Here is a 26,887-nt window from a genome sequence, read left to right on the forward strand (position 1 = left end):
AGATCGTACCGATTACATTTTTAGTTTGATCTTTTACGAATCTCGCGTTTTTCTTGCTTGCCTGACACCCTAACTAGACACTAGCTAGACCACAAAGTATACATCATTTAGGCGTATGCTTATGGACCGCCACGGGAAAGAAAGAAAGGCAAAGAAATGACTAATTACGATTACTAAACGCGAATTATTCTACCTTTCGAAGAATTTGCTAGTGACGATGTCTGTAATGTAACGGATTGGAAGGCAAACTTTAACTACGTTAAATATGTTTCGCTTTTGGATTTTCTTCGTTGAATCGCGTACGAGAGTGCAGAAAGATCGGTGGAAAAATTGACCGTTCGAATGGTCGGAATCGTAACGGCAGGTCGCGGCCACACCTAAATGAGAAAAGTAAATGGACGTTGAGAGGGTAAGACGGATCTCGTATTTGAGATTTCGGCAGAATCGGCGGCGAGACTGAATTCCGGCATGGCCGGGCCACTTTTATCAGGAAATGCACAATTTAACAATTGCGTCCAATTATTTTTCCAGAGGTCTCGTGTTTGATTGGTCATCCGAGGTTGGCCTCGGTCCGCGGCAGCCCTTTGCCGGCCTTTATGCTCGATCCGCATAGCGACGCCACTCGAACGATCGTCGAACTCTTATTTCCGGCTCTGATGGTTCAAACGTGTCTCGTATCGTGTAGGATACGGCGCGTACTTATACTCGTCGAGAATGGTACTTTCGCGGCTAATCCCTGATGTTCGAAGCATGTAAAAAGTGGCGCGATTCGCTGCATAATGGAGTGGACGTTGGAAAGGGATCCACGTAATTGTAATCTTCGTGGAAAGGAAATACCTTTGATTTTCTTCTCTTCGATATCGATATAGAAATGCCCTTAACGACAGTTTGCTCTTATATACGAAGCGGTTGCCAATTAGGAAAAGATCGATTATGAGAACTGGGTTTGACGATTACGGAAACGCGATAGTCGCTGAATCAACGGAACAACGGTATAGCGTGATAACAACGCGCGGTTGCTTGGACAGCAGACGAAACAAGCGGTGTACTTGCTACTTTCTCGTTGCTAAAGCATCTCACGCCAAATGGTCTCGGGTATCGTGCTGCCTACTCGACCATCCCGATATCGCCTCGTCCACTTAACCATCGTTTACGTATTTACTAGCTTCGACTCTTACCATTTCAATCAGAAATCTAGTCAACGTAGTTGATCCTTCGCCTGGAACAATGGTTGCCGTATAGAAATTTACGAGCCGATACTTTTTTCTCGCTTACTCGCTTGATCAAAGGGTACGCTGTTTCTTCGTTGCGCACGATCGCATTTGTATCAGGGATACGTACGTACAATGGTTTCTCGCTAGACGCAGCGAGACGAGTCTCACCGTGTGTAAGCTACTTGAGATACAATTTCAATTGACCTATGGCCCCACTCTCGAACCTTCCCTACTCCCCTCGACAGTCGTACACGTTCTGTTGATAGAGCGGAATCGTCGTCTTTCGTTCGCTTCACATCGCAACGACCGTCCATCGAGGATGAACCGAAACAGTGCGCTACTCGTTTCCCTCTTCTTGTTCGTGGCCTTGTCCATGGTCTATGCGGAACTCGTGCCGTGGCGGCAATGTCCTTATCCTGATCGTGAGTATGGCTCGTTCGATTCTACAGATCGGCATTCGAATCGCGTTTCCTACGAAATAGCGAAATTTTCGAAATTTCAATTTATTCGATTCGAAAAACTACAAGCTTTTAAAACGCGAAACGGCGTAGCGAGTCTAACGAGCGAATTTTAAACCGTTTTAAACCAAAAGTCTGTGATCTACGAATCGTCATTTGTTAATTAACTGTAAATTATTGCGCGAGAGCAGGCCGAAGACCACACGCGGGAAAAACACGATGATCCGTCTTTGTTGACTTTCTTATTTTAGCGCGGCTATCGCAATATGGTATACGCGGTTGAGAAAAGTTTGCGTTTTAAAAATAACAAATCGATATTAAGTTTTATAAGAAACTAAAGGTATAACCAAGTAGTATAAATAATGCTGTGAAGTCGATAATCGTAAAATGTTCGAAAAAAAAAAAAAAAAGAAAAAAAACGTTTAAACGTTTGAAACATGTAAGAATTGTTTCCCGGTAAAAAAGGAGAACACGATACGGCTTTTGCCTTTATCACTATTTAGTACTATTTATTTTGCCCGTTTACATAATCCCTTGTATGCGATATATTCGTTTGAAATCGTAATCGCAAATAATCATTTACGTAGTATCATGCATATCGCATAAAAATCTCTAAATTCTTGTATTTACTCAAAGGTCGTGAAAACGCGAGTACACGCGCGTTTACTCCTTTCGGCATTCTACGTATTTACAAATGACAATGAGAATTTACAAAATTATCATTTGTAGTTTTATAATGCTTCTTTCCAATTTCTACGTGCCGCGTTTTGCCCTCTATCCACCGAATAGAAGATGTTAGATTTATAAGTGGTACATAGTACATCGAGATAAATGTACAAAGCTGATTCAACGGCATATCGCGTTTGACTATTTCGTCACAGTTTTATAAACAACCGTATCGCGAATATGAATATATATGTGCATATATATGACAAGCTTGTCGCTATATCGCGTTCGTAGCAGGAAGAGATGCGATAATCAGCAAAATTTATTTATAAACGTTACAGAAGCATCACCGATGAGAACTCGAAGCTTGGACTCGATTTCTCACATTCTACGTAGTAAAAGTTTGTCAGTCGATTAACGTCGAGAATTTATGTTTTTCTTTTTATAGCCGATACTCGGTCGAATTGCACTATTCACGAAGTATACATAGATCCTTGTAAAGAAAGTGCAGAAGGAAAACCATGTAAATTAAAAAGAGGAGTTGTTGGGAATATGACATTCCACTATACACCTTGTAAGTATCGGTACTACTATCCTTTTTTACGACTTAGGGACAAAAATAATGTAACGCGACAAACGAAATACGATATGGCGGTAACATGGTTCCGTCTTTGCCGAATTTAACGTTGTAAATCAACGGATTTCAAGAATTTAGTTCGAAATACCTTGTGAAAATGAACGACTCTTCGTTTTCTATTTCCCAGCTTTCTCGTCGGAAAAAATACAAGGTCGAATCTTTTGGGCAAGCCAGGTAATGGATATTCCATTTTTGGGAATGAGTCCCGATGCCTGTTTATCGACTTCTTGTCCAATCGAAGCGGGAGAAAAGAACACGTACCACGTGGAAGTACCAATTTTAAAGAAATATCCTGTCGTAAGTATACGTGGCTTCTTTAGCAACGTACTGTCTATCGATTACGTTTCAATTAATTCTATTGCAAGTACATTTCTTAACTAAATTCTTAATTAGATATACGTTTTTTAAAATCGGCAGACTTCTCTATCAATCGTCCTATGTATTTGTTACTTTCGACAACGTGTTATTTTCTTGTACTTAAGGCGCAAACGTATCTATGAAAGTAGTTTCAGTTTAGGTATTATACATGCCTCATCGTGCGTACAGTACTGCTACTAAATTATACAATCGTGTCGATTGTGTGTTAATTAGAATTTATTTTTACTTCAGCGAACGTACGATCTTAAATGGAAAATCTGGAACGAAGAAGAGCAAGAATGTTGTTTTATGTTTCAAATTAAGATAACAAAATGACATTAATTACGTGTGCTTCGCCGTCTTATTGCGTTTAATCTCGATTAAAATTTACCGTTCGCTAACTTAATAAAATAAACGAACAAGTATTAATAAGAGTTTGTTCATCCTTTCCCGTTACATACGTACTTGCGTTATTAAAATTCCTAGGATCAGTCGGTAACAACTACCGCCTAAAATAGCTCGTTAACTATTGACTACGAAATACGAGAGTTAAGTTAAAGGAAGAAAATACGAAGTACGAAAGACCATGTGCTTTCGTCGCGAAATTAATGTTCTCGTATACGTGTAAACGGTTCCACGCTGTTACGTACACATAAATTTCAACAATGGCTTTTCTTTTACAAATAATCATGCGTTACGCTAGGTAAAAGAAATGGCGGAAAAAAAGAAAACACCGCTGCGGATAGGATTCGAACCTATGCGGGAAAAACCCATTGGATTTCGAGTCCAACTCCTTAACCACTCGGACACCGCAGCTTACGCCACGCTCATTCGTAACGTTACTTTATTCGCAAATTATAATATCGAAAGAAATAATATTAGATAAAGCCAAAAGTCCTATGAATGTTCTTTCGAAATTGTAATGCACATAAAAAAGTAGAACAGTCTCGCATAGTATATTTCGTATCTATTCCATTTTTAGATATTTTACAACAGTAATCGAAAATTTAAAAAAGGTACAGTATCGGAATCAAACGGTGGCTAAAAATAACTTTGATTACGAGTTAACCGGAATGATCGTTATCAGGATCAATGATCAAAATCGTTTTAGTCACTGGTAATCGGTATTAGTACGTACATGCATTTACAGAAGACATTTATATCGGCTGTGGTAATATTTTCGCTTACCATATTCGTGTTACCATATGCGACGTGTTATCGACTCGGTGCAGAATAAGAGCGTGCAACGAGATTCGTTCGTGGTGCAACGTTGACAGTGATTGCAATTAAAACTTAACGAATTACGGCAACAGAAATAATTTTTCACATACGCGTACGGTGAAATAGATTGTTGTCAAATACGCTGTTAAATACATCAAAATTTATACTTTTGCGATCGATATGGTCGTTGATTTGATAAACATCGATACTATTATATTCATAGAAGAGATTTTCTCTTGATAAAACGAACAAAAATCAATACGTATACGTACACGTATACCAAGCGGGCACATGCGACGTAAGTGGATAATTATTTCTCATAGATGCTTCGTTTATTCCGCGGTAGCGTAATTTCAGTTAAAATTTCAAGCCGTGTACACACGCGCGTACGCGTGCTATTTAGCTGTTTAGGACTTTCTCGACCAAAATCACAAATTATTTAGCGTCGACGTGGACTGCTCGGATCTTTAGCTTGGAAATTACGTAGCACCTGTCGCAATAACTTTATTATATTTATACGCGTATCGATTCTTTTCTTTTTCGGTTTAATTCGCCAAACGTACGACACTGCTATGAACCGATCGTTTCTCTTTTTTGTTTTACAACATTATATAGCGTCTAAAAATGACGCAAAATATGAAGTCATCTTTGGGGACGGATCAGCGACACCAAAGATGGTGATCGTCGATAAATATATTATAATTCCATCGCTCTATGTTTTAATAGTAGACGAAGCGCTGGAACTCGAATCCAGTGGAATCGAATCCAGAGGAATAAAATCGTTGTGGAAGTGGGCGGATTCGGTGGATCCTCGTAACGGATAAATGCACGGAGAAAGGAAGATGAGCAAAGTACTTTCGGAATGCAAAGCGGTCTGTCGAACATTTGAATAAGAGTTGCAAAACTAACTGGCCACGCACAATATCCATCGCGTAGCCCAACAAAGGATACACTTTTACCCGGCGCACGAAAGAAAGTCTGGAAACGCGAAAGGAAGCGGTTCGGGTGTCTGTAAGTAAGTTAACGAGTAGGTACGTAACCCACGTTCGATACGATACGATTCGATTCGACGATTCTGCTCGATCCTATTCAGTTTCTCCCACGCCCGCGGATCTATTTCGGTCGATCTGTACGCATAACTAATTACGTGCCTGTCTCTGTTATCGTATCTGGCCATTGGATGGAGGACAGTGTCGAAATGACGACAATTCGACAAGTTTTAGTTCTTCGCGTTTTTACTTTATTTCGTCGCTGTCGATTTCATTTTTCTCGAACGTTGTAAGCGAAAGCCGATCTTTCGATCGTTCGTTACCAACGAGGCATCGTTTCAATGGTAACGCGATGAAAGAAGAATGGGTTTGCCGTTTGAACGTTGCAGGTGTCGATCGAATACGAAGTAACACACGACAAGAATGCAATGAATTTAATAATTCGAACGAGCCATGGACAGCGTTACGGGAGAAGAATTTATAATTAATTGGAACGCGCACACCGGCTCCTACATTTATTATTTAAAATTTAATTGAAACGAAAACGAAATTTACTTAATTATCTCTTATTTAACTCGAGAGCGTTAATCGAAAAAGACATATTACGTGAAACTGATCTACTTGATCTTGACACGAAATAAAATTACTTTGAACAAATTTTGCTTCGACAAAAATTTGTCCACCGATTTGTGTGACAAAAAGAAAAAGAAAAAAAAGAGGTGGAAACGAAAGAGGAAGATACTCGTAGCGTGGAGCGTGCGATAGGCGTATCAGTTAAACGCGGCGTTAATTTAGGCGAGAAAAAAAGGAAGAAAATAAAGTAAATCGAAAGCAAAGTATATTTGGAAACCGGTCGATCGTTTTCTGTCGCAATGGTACGTCACTGCGTCGGCTCACACCTGTTGCCCTGAATAGAACACGCGGGTGATACGTCACTGGCCGTAAACTGTTGGCACGGCTCACCTGTTGGCCTCAACAGTGCTTGGCTGGGTTGTTGAGCGTGCGGTTCCTTTCGCCCGGCGCTGCTTCGCGATCGCTTCGTTATCGCGTCTCCGTGGTCCCTTCGTGGTGCGTTTCCGTGAGAACTTCGTACGAATCGCGGTTTCGAGTCGAAGAAATCACTCGGCCGTTGGGATTCGACGTTTCGCGAATCCGTGTAAAGGACAAGGGCGACGGCATCGCTGGGAAGCATCGACGACGCCCAGAAAATTCAAAACGGAAAACGACAAACGAAGAACGCGTCGATCGTTTAGTAGGTGGTAGAAAAACGAAAAGAAAGGAAAGGGGAGAAGAGCAACGGCGGCAGGACTTTCCACGGATTCCTGAACGCCGTGAATTCGCCTCGAGCCGGATTGTATGCAAATACCTAAGGAAATATCCGCAAGCTTGTTTCTGCCTCTGTCCGACCCCACCAGCCTCAGCCCCGGCTATCGTGTCGTTATTTACGCTGCTGACTAACGTTCCTGTCTTCCCGTGGAAGAGGTCCACTCCGTCCGATCGTGCATACCGCACGATCGTTTCGCACACAGGTAATGCCGTGCATCTTTTTTCTTTTCCTTTTTTTTCCTTTCCGTTTCTTTTCTTTTCTTTTCTTTTCTTTCCTTTGCTTTTGTCTCGTTATTCCTTCTACATTTCTTTCTTTCTTTCCTTCTTTCCTTCTTTCTCTTCTTTTTCTTTTCCCGCGTGTTCGTCACGCGTTCTCCGTAGATCAGCCGAATCGCCGTTACGTTCGAAAGAAACACGGATATTCTTTATTCTTTATTTAACGGCGTCCAATTAGCGACTGTGATTATTACAAAACTATTATCGATTTGAGATTTGGATTCTTTGGATCCTCTCGCGATCGAGTTCGATGCACGATGCACGTGCATCGGCTACCACGTTCGTCAGATTACCGATCCAACTGGATTTTCGGTATATATTCGTATATATTTGTATATATACCAATATATACACGCGCGCGTGTGTATGTGTGTAGATATACGAAAGGCAGTGCGCTCTGCTTTGACCTTGTGATAGTATTAAATCGATAGCGTTTACATCTCGTAACAATGCGTATTCTTAGAGACAAATTCGAAGCAGCAAGAATGTACGTATGTACAAGTCGTTTCGTGTATTCGTTACCTCGTCGACTCGGATAAGGCTACTAGACGAGAACTGTTTAGCGTAGAATTTGTACTTACGCATGAACGTACAACGCGTAAATGAACGATGAAATTAATCTATATATCGAATACGTTTCGTTTGTCGCGGATGATATCTTTAGGAAAGAGAAAGCGAAAGAAATCTCGGATTCGGATGGCATTCGTTCGTTTCGGTCGAGCAAAATAATTTGCGGAAAAACGCGCGTCCGAACGATAAGAAAGCGAATATGTAATAACGTTGATATTATTTGTTTCGTTGCTCGATTATACGCATCGTTGTTGGATTCGGAACGTTATCTGTTGTAATTACGTGAAAGACGATAACTCGACATCGATATACGCATAAAAAGACGGTGACGCGCGTGATTGTTGTTTGACAAGTGCTTGCCGCAATAGGATACGGTTGACAGAAAGCATAACGTATTGCGTGATTTTCTTACACACCCGTCTTTAGTCCTTTACCCGTGTGAAATTCATTTCGTCAGCGAGGCTGAAAAGGTGAAAGTACAATTCCCACAGCTGCCAAGGGACCACCACGCTCTCAACTTTTCCCTAAAAGTAATTTCGGATCGGCGTCGCTCGCCGGGCCGTGAAAATAATCTTTGATCGAACGTTATTCCTTCGATACGAGCGTGTACTCGTTCGCGTAAAAACCCTGGACCGTGCGGTTGCAAATTTTCCAGCAAACGACATTCCGTGATCGCCGAGTCAACATTCGCGTCATAATGTCGACTCGACACGGATCGTTAAGGATTTATACGTGCATTTTCATTACGTTCTTTTCTAGTTTCTTTCGTATTTCTCAAACATTTGACGATTTGAACTCTTTGTCTGCCATAGGCGTACTTGTATACGTACGTGCGTCTAACCGACTATGCATTACGCATAAACGAACGTCGTCCAGATAGCCTGCACACTCGACGTACACTTGATCGGTTCGAAATTATCCGCACGCTCCATTCATTACCACGTATTTGCGTTCGGCGCGTCGATTTTCGCGAACGTTTTATAGATCGTCGCAGCTATGTGTAACATTACTGATTACTCGTATGTAATAAGAAAATGGCGACAGCCATATATTCGGACCGAAATACACCACGACTCTTTGCCACTTGCGATCAACTCGCGCACCACTCGTAGCCGCGCGAGCACAAAATTCACTGTCGAGTACGACACAATTTCCATTCGCGCTGTCGCCAACTAACTAATGGATAAGTAACTAATGGACTCTGCGGACACGACTGTGCGAGAGCGTGGTATGTGTAAACTGAAAATAAGAGCGCGTTGTCGTCACCGATTTTCGACCAACTGTCGCTAGGATCCGCCGTTAGAAGCGTGCCGATTCGACTTCGGCAAGTTTGAGCGTGTCCACGTCGCTTCCAGACGGACCATAAACAAGATATCGTCTCGAGGCGAAGATACAGAAATTTTTTAATCGACACCGTTACGTTCCACTTTTTCTCTTTTTCTTTCTCTTTTCCTTTTTTCGCGCTACCAAACACCACCGATAAGAGTCGCGCTCTTTACGCGTCACGACTCGACGTAGTTAGGTAGAGACAATGGAGAGAGAAATTACAACGCCGAATGTCGTGAGAAATCCGGCAGCACGTTGTCGGCTCATTGTCGGAACCAGTGCTCGTAAATGGCAAAGCGGTACGCTTCGAATCTTGTTCGCTTTGTTTTTCGCAAAACGCTTTTATTTCCACGTAGACCGTGTATCGAGCAACGAGACGAAACGATAGATGGCAATGCTAGTTTCACTTTTTCACAGTTTCCTATGTTCGACGAATTAACTTTAAATTGCCAGAGAATCTCGAGATACGTTGCCAGAGCAAAACGATCGAGGACTTTATTTTACCCGGACATCGGTAAGAGACTTTTTTTTTTTTTCTTACTCTCGGAAAGGCTGTAAAGAAAAGAAAATCCGATGTACGGAGAATCTGATCGTCTATCGAGGGGCACGCGTTACGAAACTACGGTACTAAACGATCGATATCGTTGTATGTCGTATCGATATTGTTCTCCTATCTTTAGTACGAAAGATACGTAAGACACGTAAGCCCCGTTTTCGTAATGGAGAACGGTGTTTGGCTGCTCACGATAAGTGTCAAGGTTGTTGGAATAGTGAATCACAAGGCGCTCGTTTAAGGCGTTTAGATCGTCGAAATTGCGTGGAAAATTGTTGTAATCCTGCGATGATGCAAACAAAAAGAAATACAAGGAAGAAGTACCGGCAGGAAGTTCATTGTTGAGAACCTTCGCGATTTAATCGTGCCGATACGTAATAGGAAGGAATTGCAAATGAAGTTTTTAAAAACAGGCTGCGTGGATATTGGACTTGACGATGACACGTACGTGTCAACGATGAATACGTACGCAAATTTGTATAGAGCGAGTTTCGTCAAATTAACGGGCAACCTAGTAAATACTGGAACAGCGTTTGTGAACAAAGTCTGAGGTTGGTTTGCAATTAGTCGCGATAAAGACCAACGAACGCTTTGGCGCTTTTTATTTCGAGCCGAAGCGGAATTACAGCTCGACACACACCATCGTCCACCTTTCATCGAGAATCGTTCGTCCGTACGCCTTCCGCGCCTACGATTACTCTAGTCTCGTTGGCGATTTATTTCAAAGGAAAATGACTACTAAAGTTTACTAAGATATTACTAAAAATATTAATTTGTCGTTTACGATAATCGTTCGAACGATACGATCAACGTGCCGATCGCAAATTCGTAATGAAATACATTTTGGAGATAATAGCAGTAGATAGTTGGAACGATGCGATCTTTAGCAATTATCTTTCAAAGGATAAAGTTTACGCGAAATGCGGCTCGAGCTTTTCGTTGATTTGTAGTGGTAATAATTCCATCTATTCGATGGAAGAGTTCGGAAAAAGTAGAATAACGATTTTCTGTGAAACACTGGCGACCGCTGGAACTCGTTCTCCATTCTCCGGAACGAAAATTTAAATTGCGATCTTAGAATGCCGCGGTAGCTATCTTGCGAGTGAAGACACCTTGAACAATCAGCAGTTAAATCTAACATAAACGTTTAACGATATAATTTGGGTGTACGTGCGTAAAATACGCGAGACACGTGAGATAGGCTGTAATTAAACGAGGTGGGCTTAGAAAACGCATTTATTAAGATCTTTGTTCGACCGTTCGTTACCTAACTATTCATCCTTTTGCCGTTATATATGCCAAAATATAATCCGTCTTTTTGAGCGACAGTGCGCTCTGACAATTTATGGCGTGTTACGCGAATAGAGCGAACAGAATGAAACTAGAGCTCGTACATATAGAACGCAAGAATACGTTTGGGAAAATACAGTATTACGTATTTAGTTAGTATCGCTGGAAAGTGGACAAGTTTCGACAGAGTTGGCGCATTAATTCCGTCGTCGTCGACACGCGAATGCACGCTTTGCACGGTTTGCATAGCATTGCAGTTTACTGACCTTGGCGTTACGTGTACCAAGGCGTGCGTTTCTCGATAAGCAACTCGGTAAATCGATGAACTTAAGATAGTCGTTAGAGACACGTTTCGAATATACCGAAAAAATCGTCTTAACAACCGGTCGAATAGTTATAAATCAAAACGTGTAGTCGTAAATTAATTCTGCGCTGTACGCGCAAGTGCATAGTTTGCATCGCGTCGCAGTTGAGCGACCTCGAAGCGAAGTAACGATGGCGGTTAAATTCACCTCATTGGAATTTCAACTATTCTATCGTAGGACAATACCAACGCGGATGACAATAAAGTTCTCTTCATTTTCGATACACGGTACGTACATAATACGTAGGTACTAGCGGGTATAACGTTATTCTCGCTTAATGCTGCGATTTTATTATCCGTGTCGTTCGCAGAAAGGGCCACAACTTGCCTAATTTTTCTGTTTTATTCGCTACATTGCGTATACGTGTTTCTTATTCGCGCAACTCCTGGTCGAACGCAACGTGGGACGATAGCATTATGCAAATTTCGCTACTCTATCCTATCCTCCGTGTTAATGACACGGTAGCAAAGGACAGATAGCCGACGTGGAATCAAATTTATGCAAGTATAGTCGTCATCGACTTCTAGCTTCTAATCACGAGCCACCGTCACGCGTTTCCCACTACGTGTGTCGAATTCTAGACACATTGATAACGGTCTATACGCGTACTAAACCAATTTTTGCGTTAATGTCGATCGACGTTCAATGAGTTGTGCTCTTTAACTAACATAATCGTAAATCGTTGTAAATTGTGCGTTGAGATCAGGGAGAGAGAGATGTCGCGTAATCGAACCCAGTTTGAAAAATGTTCGAGATAATCGCGCACAATCTCAGTAATAAAACGTATCTTTTATATAAACTCTTATACTCGTCGAGTCGTATCATGATCAGAAGACGTTCGTATAATTATATACCTATTTCGAATTGATTGATATCCGTGACGCATACATCGCAACGCTTTCAAGAAGGTATCTTGACGAGTACGGCGTCCTATTGTAACCATATGTCTCGATAATAAATAGCAATTACAACCGCCTATATGAAACATTAATTAGGTTAACGTGCCACTTTAACAATTTTCTTCGATCGATCGAGCAAAGCTCGTCGCTTTCCAAGACATGGAACTTTTGTACCGATACTGAGTCGTAACTTTCAAACCGATACTTTCACGTATTTGTAAAAATATACTTTATTTATCGCGATATATAAAATGTTGAAAAATTTCTTATACAACGCAATGGGTTGAAAATTTCTCTTGACTCTAAGTAGCTGCAATCGCATCAAGGTCGTTGTGTTTGGAAGGCCGATGCTATTGGAGTATTTGCGCACAATTACAAAAATCTGTCGCGAAAAGTCGATACTTCTTCGGTACTAAGTGATGTTTAAGGAAATGAGCTGTGTGTGCGTGTGTTTGTGTGTATCACCAACGATAAGAAGGCGGAGGATACGATCGCTCGAAGTTAGACATCGAGACCCTTGGAACCATCGCTTCGCCGGTCTTTTCTAATTCTAATATTTACTCTGACGTTTAATGTTACGTTTGTGACGCATCGATCTCGAAAAGAGTTGAAAAAGTAGAAATTTGTTATAACATATAAGCAACTTGGCAGGGACAAGGGGACATGCGGAATTGTTTAATATCGTTTTCATATAGTATACCTAACTCCAACCTGCTTAAAGTTCGATAGAACCAGCTACGCGAATATTTTCCTCTGTGACGGTTTATTTTCAGTATCTGCCGCTTTCTATGTTTTATTTTAAACCGCTTTCAAGGTCTTAAACAATCGCGTAGAATACATAATCGTGAACTCGTTTTTAACTCGTATTCGTTTCTTTGCAAATCAGCTGCGCGCAACTGAAATCGAATAGATTCGAACGAAAGGTGTACGAAACGGAAAGGAAACGAAAGGTTTTTCGGTTATCGTAGATAATGGAAAAGGAGTCGCGTTCTAAGCGAGCGCAAGACCAGGAAGACGTAACGCAACTGCGTCTACGCTTATATAAGGTGTTCCAGATTAATTAAGATGCTTCATTAAGTCTAATGAATATACCATCTGCGTGTTGCCGCAACGAGAAACTCCTCCGTATGATTTTATCATCAGGGAACCATGTTGCAAAATAAGCGAAATTTACAACATCGATCAACTTGGCTTTTTGTAAATTTCTCGATTTTATTAATCCGTCCTTTTCGTTGCAAGATCGAGAGATAAACCATCTAATTCCGTAGGATTACTCGTTAGAAACACTTATTTTTCGTTTATTTTCGATATGGCATATAGAGCGAAGATCAAAGGATCAAAGTAGGATCAAAGTAAACAGGGAACAGACTTTTCCCATTCTCGTCAACGAACGTGATCTACTTTGAGCGCGTAGTCGGTCTGCCTGTTAGCTAGCAGGAATCGCGCTTAACGAGACTGGCGAGTTTTATTCGAGCCGAGCAGGCTATATCAATGCGCAGCGGGCACCATTCATAGCGTGGTGACATCAATTCGCGTGAATGCAAATCCAGTTTATCATTAACATAATCCGATGTCCGCCGAGAGATTGTCATTCGTTGTCCGACTTACGTAAGGAAGAAAGTAAGGAGAGAAGTATGCGCGGTGGAGCGATTGAGAAACGAGAATAAACGATAAAAGGGAAGGGCCGTTCCAGACGGCGGCCTATCGGACGCGTGGAGGAATCGTTTCGAACGAATGGCGGTGGTGAAAATGACGATACGAGTAGAAAGCAAGGAACAAGCACGTGCTTACTTATAGTAATTTCTTTACGGTTGCCGGTCGCTAAATTGGGCCGGTTAATTACTACGTGTTAAGAGCGTAACAGTACAAGTAACTTATTATAATAGATACAAACGTAGACACTGTGTATGTACGATATATCGACGCGTGTTTTGTGCGCGCGCGATTAATCGCGGAGGTGTGCCTCGCTAATTATCTAACTTTACTTTAACCTGACTTGGTTAAAATCAGCGTAACGCGATAACGATCTCGATAAAGAAAGGGAAACGTAAGAAAAAGGAAATTTCTATTCATTCGCTTTTTAATTATCGTATTGCCGCAGTAAGATCGACGCGTGAATTCGTTGTCGACGTATGTCATAACGGAGATTTATTAGAGGCAGAATGAAACTTTCGTCGAACGTTCCTGTCAAAGGATACGTGGAACCGAACACCGGCGAATCTTAACGCTGACTTGATATCGAGGTTGCTTACAAACGGCGAACCAATTATCCGCGTCGCGTTTAAATGCGCGCATATAAGGAACGAACGCGAAGAGAGACGCGCGTGTGTCTGTTCACAGGCTGTATCGTAAAATAAGCTTCGTGGGGGCCAGTCTTATGCACCAATAAGGCAGCATTCTGGCCAGGTCAATGCTTACTGGTTTTGCGTTTCAGCTCGCTCCCGCGTCTCTTGCTCTTTCAGTCTTTCAACGATCTCCGCTTCCAGCGAAATGCTCCTATACTTGCCTACACTGCTCAAGTACATCGGTAGAAGGACTCCCTCGAGCATAGGCTTCCTTCTTCGAAGGATAAGCCAGCTGTTTCTCGATACGTCCTGATTCACGGTTCTCCTCCATTCATCGTATCGGCAAACATTAGCCCGCTCGTTTTCAGTCATTCCCCGCTACCGTTCTATTCCTTACGAACCAAATTCCTTTCGTTTCGTCCAATTTGATAACCCTTCTCGTCCCATGCTATCTTCTTCCTCTAACAGATTTTTCGCGATAGTGAAGAAAGCGATAAGCAGACGCGTTTCGGTCGCGCGAATCACCGAAATCGAATCAGCGAAATATTATTTAGCGATCAACGCGATTTAAGAAAAAATACACTTGAATGTAAAATTAACTCGTCGCGAGATTCCATATAATCTACTTACATACGTACGTACATACGTACGAATACGATATTTTAGGCATTTTTAAAATCGGCCTACGGATATCTGGTCCGCGGGTCTACGACGTTCGACATTCTTGTACATTTATCATTTCGAGTCTCGACTATCCGGCATGCCTTAATTTAAACGGTACACCCCGGTCCCGATTAAACCGGTTAATCGAGATTTTACGAGCCGAGCAGCGATGGAAACCTTGCAACGTTTAAACGTGATTAATAATTGATTTTGGTCGTGCTTAGAAGAACATATGTATTATAAATCAGATATATCCGATTGTATCTCGTTTATTTTTGAGAAGGTTGTATAATACCGTCCAAAGTGGAGTAAAGTGTTAATGTAGCGAAAAGATTTTAAATGGAATCGCGTAATCCTGCATTTACATTACAGATAAACATTCGGTTTCTGATAAAAGGAAATATCGAAAAGGAATCACGTTTCGCCGTTAGATAACAGATGCTTTAAAAACGATTACACTCATACATACGTACATGTATAAGTTGCGAAGAGAGAAAATTGCCAGTTTGCCGCATCTGAATTCACGATAATTAACTCGATAGACTTTCTTCTTCTTTATATTATACACGTGTGTATATATATGTATATATACGTATATATAGAAAGGAACGCAAGCGCGAAAGGTGTAACGCGTCCTAGTTTCTAAAGCAACTTCACCTGGGTTCGCGATCGCGTAGCGCCATTCGTTTTCATTGATCAAGGTCGCGTCGGGTTTCTATTCTTCCTCTTGCCAGCAATTCAATTCTCGGGTAGAGACGAAAAAATGTGGAGAAAAAATGAAGCGAAACTTTTTCAAACGTACGATCTGTAAGAATGCGATCGATTTCCGAGACTGCGTATTCGTTTCAGAGAAAATCGCAAACGGTTTAACTTTCAAACGTTTCAACGGGGCTTTCGAGCAGTCACTCTCGTCTCTCCGTGTTCACTTGAGAGTGATACTCTCGAGAGCTAGCTCGCGATAGTTTTACTCTCAAATGGACACTCGGGTTTAGAAAAAGTCGAGAGAACTTTTTCCCGCCGTCTTTTTGTATGGAATATAACGGTCGCCTGGATTTTATTCATTTACGGATTTTATTCGTTTAAAAACAAAAATATAATTATCGTGGTACATGTACGTATATTTTGCTACGTATATTATTATTATAATATATTAGACTCGACGAACTCGATAAGGATATAGTCGATCTGTAATGTCTTTTCTTTTAGATACGGAGTCTTCAACGAAGGAGCAATATCAGTATGAAAAGAAAAATTCGGACGCGACGATGCACGTGAACGGGCATACGACACAGGACGCGAAGCAAGAAACGAGTAAGTTTTTTTATTGCATACGTATTCACAGGCAAATACGTTGTACGTTCTTTGGATCGTAAATTACATATTCTAACTATATAAACGCGTTTAAGGGAATTCGATTTTTTTTCTTTTAAAAAATCTATTTTACGATAAAATCCGTATTGTAAAAATGGGTTTTCTAGTCGATGTCTACGATTCTATTTGTACTTATTTGCGATTAGCAAAACTTGCGTCATCTGCGAAGAAAACGTACTATCGCGTTGACTTACATAGACCATGCGTATATATAACACGAAATCTTTCCATGGTAAATTCGGTAAATTCGAATAAATATGGTTGTAGATTAATAAGCTGTTGAATGATAGAATCGATACTGTGTGAATTTAATTAGAATCGAGGAATCCAGGAGCGGAAACATTGAAAAATTACCGGAGTTAGGAAAGAGTAATTTTCGTAATATCAATATCTGTTAGACATGTACGTAACTATGGATTGGAAAAGACGATTGGAGCGGCGCGTTGCCGTAGAAATAGCGAGTGAGCCGAACGTGCGTCGTAAATGCGGAAAATAGATATTGTATGGTGACCGGTGTCACTTGTTATATAAGGCATTGAAGGTAGCGCGATGACGTTATGCAAAGGTGCGCCATGCTCATCCTGTTCTTTCGTTAATATCGATCCCACATTTCGCTTCTCTAGTCGACGATGTATCGTAACGTTGTAACGGTCCTTGACTGGAATTTCGCGAAATTTCAACGTTCACCAAGCACCTGAATTCGGTGGAAACGTTCGACGTTTCAATGCTTCGTCGAGTTTGTCGAGCATCGGATCGTGTGGCCGGAACGTTCGGTCTATGAAGCGTCATCGAAGCCCCGTTGTCGTTACCAAGTGCGCCAATCTCGAATTTAAATTCCTTTTGGTCGGGGGAAGATATTTTCGATCGACTAATTAATCTCATCTTCGAATAATGTAGCTGCGTTTTTAACGAAATAACAACGAATATTGTACAACCGGTCGTCTCCGATAATCGTAGTTTCCTATATATTGTTAATTTACGTTTTATATTTTAATCAATTATGTTAGGATACAACACTGTATCAAGATACGTGATAAATAAGCAAAGTAATAATAATGCGATGGTATTGTGTTAGTAATAGCGTAAATCGCTAATTGCGTTAGATTAGAACGAAAATTGGTGTAATCTGATAGCGATATAATTAGAAATTGTCGATATCCGGAGACGGTAGACAAGATAAGTAGTATATATATAGCTGTATATTTGCGTAACCTTCTTTTTGGCTATTAATATACATACATACATACATCGAAATTAGCTAGCATGGCCACTGAATATTCTACACCTACGTAACGAAACGTTTGTCTGGACTAAAAATATCATCGGCAACCAACAACAATTCGCTATTTTGCCGTTCGGTTGCCAACGTAACGACAAAATGTATCGATAAAAACTGAACTTTGTTATATCGTAATTTATATATTATATACTTGTATATATATATATATTATATTATAATTAGCGTATCAGTTTAAAAATCAATTTCAACTACGTTACAACAACGTTGTAATAAGCGATAATAGATAACTTGCATAACTAGATGTCTGCGTTAAAAGGGTCGTATTAGTCGTGTTCGATACTCGTGGATCAATAAATGGCGTAATGGAAGCAACGCACATTCTTTAAAAAACGGACAATGCAGTTGTTGCTTTGATCAAATAATTTAAATTCATATTTTGCTATTGGATACATAATTCGTCGGTTTCCTATTAAATTAACGAATGAAATTCTTTAATGTCTGGAAAAAGTCGGAAATTCGTACAATTCTTTGCACATTATTCAAGCAGACGTTGGTAAAGAACGTGTAACAAATAATCTCCCTTCTTACAATCAGAAAATTTTCGCCGGTAATCGTTTCCCGTAAATAGTTTATTATACTCCTAGCCGCTTAAAATAAAACTTGCCTGTCGCGTGAAAAGTTTTGGTAATCGGTTTACGACTCGTTTTGCAGACTGCGTGATCCGGTGGAATCGTGCCGGAGGATGACATAACCGAAGTAATTTTTAATGGAACGACTCCGTCGATATAGGACAAGATGATTTCGAAGAATAGCTAGGGTGTGTCCGATAACCAGGATGCGACTCGTTCATTAGAGACGACCTCAAATGATAAATCGAACGCGTCTAATCTCATCTCCGGAAATGAGTAGAGTCGTTTGGTTTACGTTTATGGGATAGGTTTCTCGCGATCAAGCGAGCAAACTTCGTAACGAATATTTTTCAAAATGTTTACGGGTAAATAATCGAACAACTGCCTATAAATATCGATATCTATCTATATTAATTGACAAATAAAATATCGAATATCCGTACAAGTTCTCAATGCTTGTCCCTGTTCTCAATGCAAAATCTTTTAAAGATATTATACTTAGAAAAGGGTGTATGATTAAAAGGAAAGCTTGGTTAAGTTAGAATCTTGAGTTAGAATAGACGTTATTAGCAGAATTAGTGCTAGTGACATTAACGCTGATTAAGTCGAAAGAATACAAAAATTTAACAAACTCTGGCTAAGTAAAATCGTCGTACGTAAATCGTCGAGCGTCGTAAGTCGGTCACTCGAGTTTTCGTACAAAATTGCCATTTGGCAAAAGTGTGTCGCCTACTTCAGGGTGCTTTATGCGAATAATTCATTCGCGCTTCGTCATCTCTAATCTTAGACTGATTCAATTTTAAGCCATTGCCGTTGTACAATGTTGTACTATCCTTAAATCGATAAACTTGCTATTTAATAAAAATTCGTACGATCATCGATTAATTATAATATAATTAAGAAAGATGCCCGTTCAGCGTTGTAAAAGATACCGGGTTTATAACCGGGTTTCGTTAAATTTACTAACTCGTACGTTTTGTCAAATCCTAGGAGGGGAACGTTCTTTCGTCGCTCCTCGAACTACGTACGATTTGAATTCTACGTATCCACTTTTCACCCTCTACACTGACACCACCAGAATTCAAAGAAACAGTAGGAAGGAAACAAACAGAGGGAAAAAAAAGAAAAAACACGTAAAATACGGGTGGCCGGTGCGCGCGCGCGTGTTTGTTTGTGTGTGTGTGTGTGTGTTTGTGTAGTTGTCAGTGGTATCGTGACCCCGGTGAATGGCTCGCGTAACGTAGCCGAGTCATCTGGATCATCTGGAGTATCTAGAACGTATTGATCGCGGCTAAGCAGCTGTACTCTCGGGCTGACAGTAACGTTGGGGCGACCGTACGGAAAACACACGTGTACGCGTTCTCGCGACGGAAACGTCGTTGTCGCCGGTGTTATCGTCATTCTGCTAGCTACGGGGAAACTCGAGGGAAAGTGCAAAGCCCTTTGTCTCGGATCGATCCAAGCGATTTCCAAGTACCGTTGCGGTCGATAAAAATGAAAAAAAGCGGAACGGAACAGGTCGGATCGCTGGTTCGTTGAAACGCGATTTTTCCTTCCTACGCTTCTCGGGTAAACAGATGGTTTAATATTCGAAAGGTTGGATCGTGGTTCCACGCGTTGTAGTGTTTTGTACGGTGTTACCGAGAAAGATTCTACGAAGATGCGGATCGGTGACAGTGAATCTTTGAAATTTTTATGTTTCGGTGTTTTCAAGGTTCCGCCCCTTTTCCGTAATAGTTTTTAACAAAAATGTAGTTTATATTTATAATTTATATACATGTAGGTACATCGCTTTTAGATTTTAGAACGACGAGCCGTTGAATTTTCAGCGTTCGTTTTCGTCTCAGTGCTTGTACAAATTTTGCGAACGTTTTAATAAGGATCTGCTTCGCGGAAAGGCAAATGACTTTATTTGCGCCGAAAATACAGATCGCAAAAGATATATTTATATCGACGTAATTATTATATAAAACGAAGAGAACGATTTAGAGAGTAGAATAAAAATAATTGAAACGACCATCGTTCCAAACGAATGCTGTTATCTGGTGTAATAAAGATGTCAAGCAAAACTTTCCCAGATCCGAATAACAGTAGTACGTAACACACGTATTTGTACAATACATGTATATCTCTCTCGAATCGTGGAATGACAACTATAAATATAAATAACTGTTTCAAAGTTTGATATAACGTGGAATAGTCGATCGAAATGTTTAGCCTTACAAGTAAACGTAATTTATTCGACGCTTATCTTTTGAAAATGGAAGGGGAAATACCAAACGCTTCTTCGTCTATCCGTGGAAGATATAGTTTTATATAACGCTGATATTATATTCTCGAGTCTGATGATGGAATAGCAAGTAAGTAGATGTCTGTCTTATTAAGAAATACTAATCTTTCGTGAGAAGCAAAAAACGTATGTTGTCCGATCGTAAAATTATTTTTCTCGTCGGTCGATGGATTTATTTATATTTTGAATATAAAACAACATTTTTTCAATGAAGAAAAATCTCTTTAGAAATACCGATTTATGCGATATTAAATTTACGTCGCTGTGTTTTCAAACGACTACGCCGCAAATTTGAACGTATCGCGCTATCTCTACGATTTCATGCTGCGGATAATAAATATATTATTACTTTCGTGTCTTCTTTTCACTCATCTCCTTTATTGGTTCCAATTTGTCTTTATCGACATTAGAATCCTCTCATTCATTTACTCGCTCAGAAAAGAAAGCGTTAATTGATCTCTTGTTTTTCGCTGTTCGTTCTGTTTTCAACAAACGGAGATTTCGTTCGAAATAATACGAAATTTATTTTTCTGCTTCTCCTCGTGCGCTGTTGCTATCGAAGATTTTTTTCTGAAAGAATACGTGCTTAGTCATAAATTGCGAATAATGTTTCAACGATACCGACTTTCATGACGTTTCGCAACTCGAATCGATTATGTATACAGAGTTTCCTGGGTCCTTTCCGCCAAACGGTACTAATATATTCTATGAATAAACATAGGAAGAGAGTGTTGTGTCGTATAAAGATGTCATGAAAAGTAGCGAGAAGAATGCGAAAAATAACGGCGGATTTATCTTTCGTTCGATAAAAGTTTTAACAGTTACCGCGTTCTTCTCACGTAAGAAGAATTAACGCAACGAACGCGTAACTCGGCTGTTGATGGAAATTCTAAAAGAATTTCGAGTGCCACGAGTTTCGCGTTACGTCGATGCGAAACTTGTATCAGCACGTTACACGTATAACGACATTCCGATAGCATATGTTTCGTTGATTTCGTTTCGTACAGTACTAGATTTATGTGGAGAGAAATTATTTTTTATATCGATCTCTCTGATCTAGCCGGTTGGTGCGAGTGCATTGTAATTAATACTTTAATACTTTATTAAGGTAAATGGAACAGTTTGCTGTTACTATCTGGCGTTACAATTGTGGGAAATGGGTCATTAAATAATTCTACGTTACAGAATGATTTGCATATAATCGGAGTAAACGTGTATGTTATAAACCTTGTGAAAAGTTTCTTTCGCTTCTTTCTCGTATTCTTTACAAGAATACAATGTTATAGCGATCATAGCTTTTTAGTATGTATATTATTAGAAGTATTTCCTTCGAAGCTCCAAGCCACTCTCGATACCGAGAAATCACGATATTTCTATTTTATAGAAATTTTCACCACATCCCATTTTTTATATAAACACGATCTCGACTCTCGACTCCAATTTTGTTCAATTTCGGATACGTTATCCCGAGGGACCCGAGAAACAGGCGCTTCGTTCGAAGCGTGACGCGATCGTGCTTGAAAAGTTACGACGAAAAGAAAATCCTACTTGCTAGATTACATTTACACCGATATAACTGGTTAAAAGTGAAATTGCATACGCATTTGCATAGGATTGCGATCTTAACATCGGTAAGATATAGTCAAGTTACGTAAGTTTAGATTACATTGAGTGGCCGGGGTGTCGAACCCCTAGATTCCTCGAAACATCTAACCTAATCTAAGCCAACTTTTAAATCACGATCGTAACACCGTTCGTACAAAGTACGTGTTACTCGAGACCTTCTCCTCTACAACGTATCTCAAGGTCAAGGTCAACGCCATTGGACTCGCGATTCCCTTTTACGCGTAATCGTCCATATTTCTATTTATCGAAAATATTTCAGTAGCTCTTCGTTCGATTGATAAAAGTTTCGTAGCCCAATTTGTACAAGCACGAAAGTCGAAGAAAACACGCGCAAAACCCGTTCGACCGTTCTTAGCGATGTACCCGTATAGTTCTAATACGATATATTCGAAGAAATTTCGAATCTTTCGATTAGGAAATAAACGATGGATCGAACGAAACGCATCGACCCACAGAACGTAATAAACGCTTGGAGAAAAGTGATAACCCGGCCGAGGAAGGAAAATGAATTTACATTAAAGCAAATTTACTCGCGTTTCGTAGAAGAAAAGTCACAGTCGGTGGAAGAGACATGCTGCGAAACGGAGCACGTTGGCTCTGTCTGCGTTCGTTGATCAATTCGATCGTATAACGTATTAATACGTCGGAGTCATCGTAAAGGGTTAATCGCAATGTCCACGCCGGACGCGATGGACACCATCGACGAAGCGGAGCAGGCGTGGCGTGAGTATCGCTGGAATTCCGAACACATTTTTCCCTTTTCCCTTTTTTAACTCGATAATCGAATAATTAACGCTGATGATGGTCAGTTCTAGGAAATGTACGTTATATCGTTTTTTACAGCCAAGTGGACGCTATAATACGCGAACAAACCGTAACTCGACGATCACAAGCTAGAGAAATCTGACAAATCTGAGAGATCCGATAAACGCGTAGCTGTGAAATAGCCTTTGAACGTTTACAAGACGAAAGAATTCCCACGTTTCATTGCCATATTTTTATTCCATTGAACGCGAATTCCCTTTTACAGACGAGATGCTGGAGTGCGAGACCGGATCGCTGTTATGCCGAGTCGCGGACCTCGAGAGGCAATCCTTGGCGCAGAGGGACGAGATAGTTTGTCTTCGAGCTACTCTGGCGGACGCGCTGAGGCGAATTGCCCAGCTGGAAGGACGCGAGAAAAGAGAGGATGAGAGAAACGAGAGGAGAAACGAAAGAATAGTGTCCTCGCCCTTAAGGAACGGTCATGTATCGCTTAGAAGTGAGTACGCGTTATACGTTACAGTCGCAATCCTTGCGCCAATTAATTCGGTATTTGCACGTTCTTCGCTCATTGTCTAGATGTATTCGCGAACAAAAGATTTTACATACGTATTTTTTCATTTTCAAAAATTATTAGAATTAAAAGAGTCTATGTATATGTACATTCGTTGCGCAGTTATTAGCGAGTAGCGGAAAAAGGAAGAACCGACGAAGAAAAGATTCGCGTGGATATGGAGAAAATCGGTGGTTCGTTGGAAGTGGATATTCGCGAGTTTCGGCTACGGCTTCGATTAACTTGCGAAAATGGACGGCGAATTAGAAAACGGAATGATATAAATTTTCGAGACACGAAAGCCCGTATCGCGGCTAGGAATTCCAAAGCTTCGAAGCTAATTGTTACGGAAGCCGTAGAGGCAGGTCGCAAATCGCAGATACGGGGAAGCCTCGCGAGTTTCAGCCCATTTAAAACAAAGTTCATCGGGTGTAGCTGTTAGCACGCGACTGGTTAGGGTCATGTTTCGTTACCTTCGCGTTTCATCGAGCAATCGGTGCGCTTCGAGGTGAATTCCGGGCTGCTACCGGTTCTAAACGAATCTAAACGAAACGTAAAACTGAAAGAGAAACGAACCGCGTATTCCCTGTGCTTCACGCCTCTTCGTCCGCTCCTGTAAAAAGTGATCGATAATGTTACGTTGTTGATATTTCGTGTGTCTCAGGTAATCAAAATTCAACACCCCAGAAAGACATACGTTTACGACAAACTGGCAGCTCTTGTCTGAGGAATTCGTCTTCGTCGGGATCTTCCCAGGATATTCGAGACTCGATCTCCAGCCCACGGAGACCGGTCAGTTACACGCACTCGTCGCAACTTCCTCAACGGTATTTATATCATTTGAAATGTTTCGAACCAAATCTTCGGAATATACGATATCTCTTTTTCTTTAATGCACGTGTATTTACCTATGTGCCACGATGTGTACAGGGTGTAAAGAACGTAAGTAAGTAAGTAAGTAAGTAAGTAAGTAAAAAGATTTTGAAATTCAAGATCAAATGTTTTTATCGCAACCTACTGGTCATACGTATTGCAATCTACTGATCAGCAGGAACGAAAGTTTGGAGAAAATAATGGGTCGCAAATGATCGCTTCTCACGGAAAAGATGTTAAAGTTTTAATAATTCTTGAAGCAGCTTTACTCGCCATGTATTTATATTTATACGTCTATACGTACATCTACATTTAGTAAAAGAAATAACGTGCTGCCGATGAAACAGCAAGAATATATCAATTACAGATATATCGGAACACAGAAATAATGGAAAAATTTTACGCGCGACAATATGATTTTCAACGATTAATTTAACAATTTCGTGATCACGACAGTCAACATTGCGACATTTAAATGCATTTCAAAGGCGAAATTTTGTCTACAAATCTCCGTCGATTCCAAGATTTAGAATCACGCTACGATCCTCGTTACGCTTACTTTCTTTACTCGCTGTGCAAAGTATCTTATATAGAAATATCGTTTGGCAAGAATTCCAGTTATGGGCTGGAATAGACGGAACAAATTAAACTGAATTTTCAGAAGGTCAGTTCATTACCAATCAACGGGTTCGTTACACTCGGACAGTCCCAGTAGTAGTAGCGTTTCCCCGGTGCCATCGCCGAGTCCTAGAGCCACGCCACTGCCAGTAGCCAGGTACACGTTTTTCAACGAAATTCATTCGTTTTCTATTTCGTTCGTAGTTTTCTTACTTAAATAAGAATGCCAGCAATTTCGTTATCTTCGATGTAGAGAGCGATTAGTAGACAGTGTAGCAGAAAACGACGACCATTCGAAACGGAACAAATCGAGACGAACGTGGTCGCCTTGCTTACCAACTCGTTACCCTTGTATGCAAAACTTACTGCTCCCGTTACATTAAGGATTTAAGCAGATATTCTTCTCGATGTGCATGTCGTCGAATACAATTACGATTGTTCGAATTACGATTTATCGGTATAAATTGGAAGCAAGTTTCTATTCTTTGGATAAATACCCTTTGAGAAATCATTCTCCTTGGTACTTGTTCGTAGTGAAATGCAAACCATATATTTACCGATGTTATTGCTATAAATTATTGCTCTGTCGTTGTTTTGTTAATTTTATAGAGCATGAAAGTTCTTAGTAGTATATGGTCTTTTGCTTTCGAATTTATCACAGATGTTAGAGACGAAGCGCCGGATATAGGGGAATCTAATCCTTTCGAACGATATTCGGCCGAATCGTATACGTGTCTTTCAGGTTTCGGATCGTATCTAGAGAAAACGCGTTATAGTAGTAGACAAAAGATGTAGAATTCTGCAGAAAAATCTTAGGCCACGTACCAAACGCTGGATTCGCAGGATTTATTTTTACATCGAGTAGGACGTAAACGTTAGAAACAGCGTAACCCGATTAACAATCGTGAACAAACGTTGTACACATACGCACACGCACAGGAACGTCCGCCTTGAATCGGGCGAGAATAAAGAAAACGAGAGGAGAAAAACTACGTATTGGGGTTAAGCAATTAACAATGCGAGTGGTAATCGGTAAAAGGGCGATGAATCGAGTCGTCGCCTGCGCTTGTCGAATCGTTTGATATTTAAACGTCGATATCGTTGGAACGAATCGTCGGTGAGATTGTTGTACGATAACGGAGAACGAGAGTGGCGAATTTCATTGAACTTGAGATAAATCGAATCCTGGCTACAGAGTGACAGTTTCGTCATACAGGTAACGAGATTTTTTCGTCACAGAGTAATCCTGTTATTCGATAGATCGCCGACAGCGAGATCGAACGGGCCACCGCAAAGCAGCTTAAGAAGGGCGAAACGGTGGTCGTCGACAGGGGACTTTACGCATTCGCCGCAAAATCAGGGAAGCAATTCGCAACTTGTCAGTAACAGGTAAGCAGGGGATCGATATTATTAACGAGCGAGTGCACATTTGCCTGCTTTCGTGATTTCCCTCTTTTTCACACACCGATTCTGGTCGAACCCTCTCTCGGTGCACATTTTCGCTTCTATGAACGTTTTACGTTACGCGACGGTCGAACGTGCTTTTTCTTCTTGAATGAATGAAAGTGAACCGAGCGCGCGCCTACACAAGTACGAACGCCTTTGAAACACCTCGTTCGGTTTGTCCAACCATTAAAGTGCAATTTCCTCTCGAAAAAATTCCAACAGTCGTCACGGTGAACGATCATCTATAACCATCGTTAAAGTCTTAAAGAAAACATTCGTTGCTTGTTTTAACGCGAAAACGATGCAATTCGTTTCTGGATGTCGAGTCGTCGTGGTTCGTACAAGATTCGCGAGAGTCGCGTTACCGTCGAACGACATCTCTTC

At 40.7% G+C, this 26,887-nt stretch overlaps 2 protein-coding genes and 1 non-coding gene across 13 annotated transcripts in view; 2 read left to right on the top strand and 1 right to left on the bottom strand.

Annotated features, from left to right (window-relative positions):
- The first annotated feature begins 1,466 nt into the window (after positions 1-1,466).
- LOC117233559 (MD-2-related lipid-recognition protein-like) lies at positions 1,467-3,764 on the top strand. The gene is made up of 4 exons (XM_033493967.1): positions 1,467-1,636; positions 2,787-2,912; positions 3,103-3,272; positions 3,585-3,764. The coding sequence occupies exons 1-4, from the start codon at positions 1,534-1,536 to the stop codon at positions 3,666-3,668; spliced, it is 483 nt and encodes a 160-aa protein (XP_033349858.1). The 5' UTR covers positions 1,467-1,533; the 3' UTR covers positions 3,669-3,764.
- Positions 3,765-4,066: 302 nt separating this feature from the next.
- Trnas-cga lies at positions 4,067-4,148 on the bottom strand. Its single transcript has one exon. It is a non-coding gene; the product is annotated as a tRNA-Ser (tRNA).
- Positions 4,149-6,475: 2,327 nt separating this feature from the next.
- The window catches only part of LOC117233530 (echinoderm microtubule-associated protein-like 2), a 31,926-nt gene continuing 11,514 nt past the window's right edge, over positions 6,476-26,887 (top strand). For 3 of the 11 annotated variants that reach the window (XM_033493901.1, XM_033493903.1, XM_033493906.1), the window contains exons 1-6: positions 6,476-7,071; positions 16,302-16,406; positions 23,282-23,512; positions 24,231-24,393; positions 25,101-25,214; positions 26,297-26,446. In XM_033493901.1, the coding sequence (XP_033349792.1) occupies positions 16,361-16,406; positions 23,282-23,512; positions 24,231-24,393; positions 25,101-25,214; positions 26,297-26,446 (704 nt within the window). In that variant the 5' untranslated portion in view covers positions 6,476-7,071; positions 16,302-16,360. Of the gene's footprint in view, positions 7,072-16,301; positions 16,407-22,599; positions 22,975-23,281; positions 23,513-24,230; positions 24,394-25,100; positions 25,215-26,296; positions 26,447-26,887 lie in introns of those variants that run through there. The other 8 variants (XM_033493905.1, XM_033493908.1, XM_033493902.1 and 5 more) reach the window with 7 other exon arrangements.

This window comes from Bombus vosnesenskii, unplaced genomic scaffold (genome assembly GCF_011952255.1).
Source record: "Bombus vosnesenskii isolate JDL3184/JDL3185 unplaced genomic scaffold, Bvos_JDL3184-5_v1.1 scf7180000013297, whole genome shotgun sequence".
Lineage (NCBI taxonomy): Eukaryota > Metazoa > Arthropoda > Insecta > Hymenoptera > Apidae > Bombus > Bombus vosnesenskii.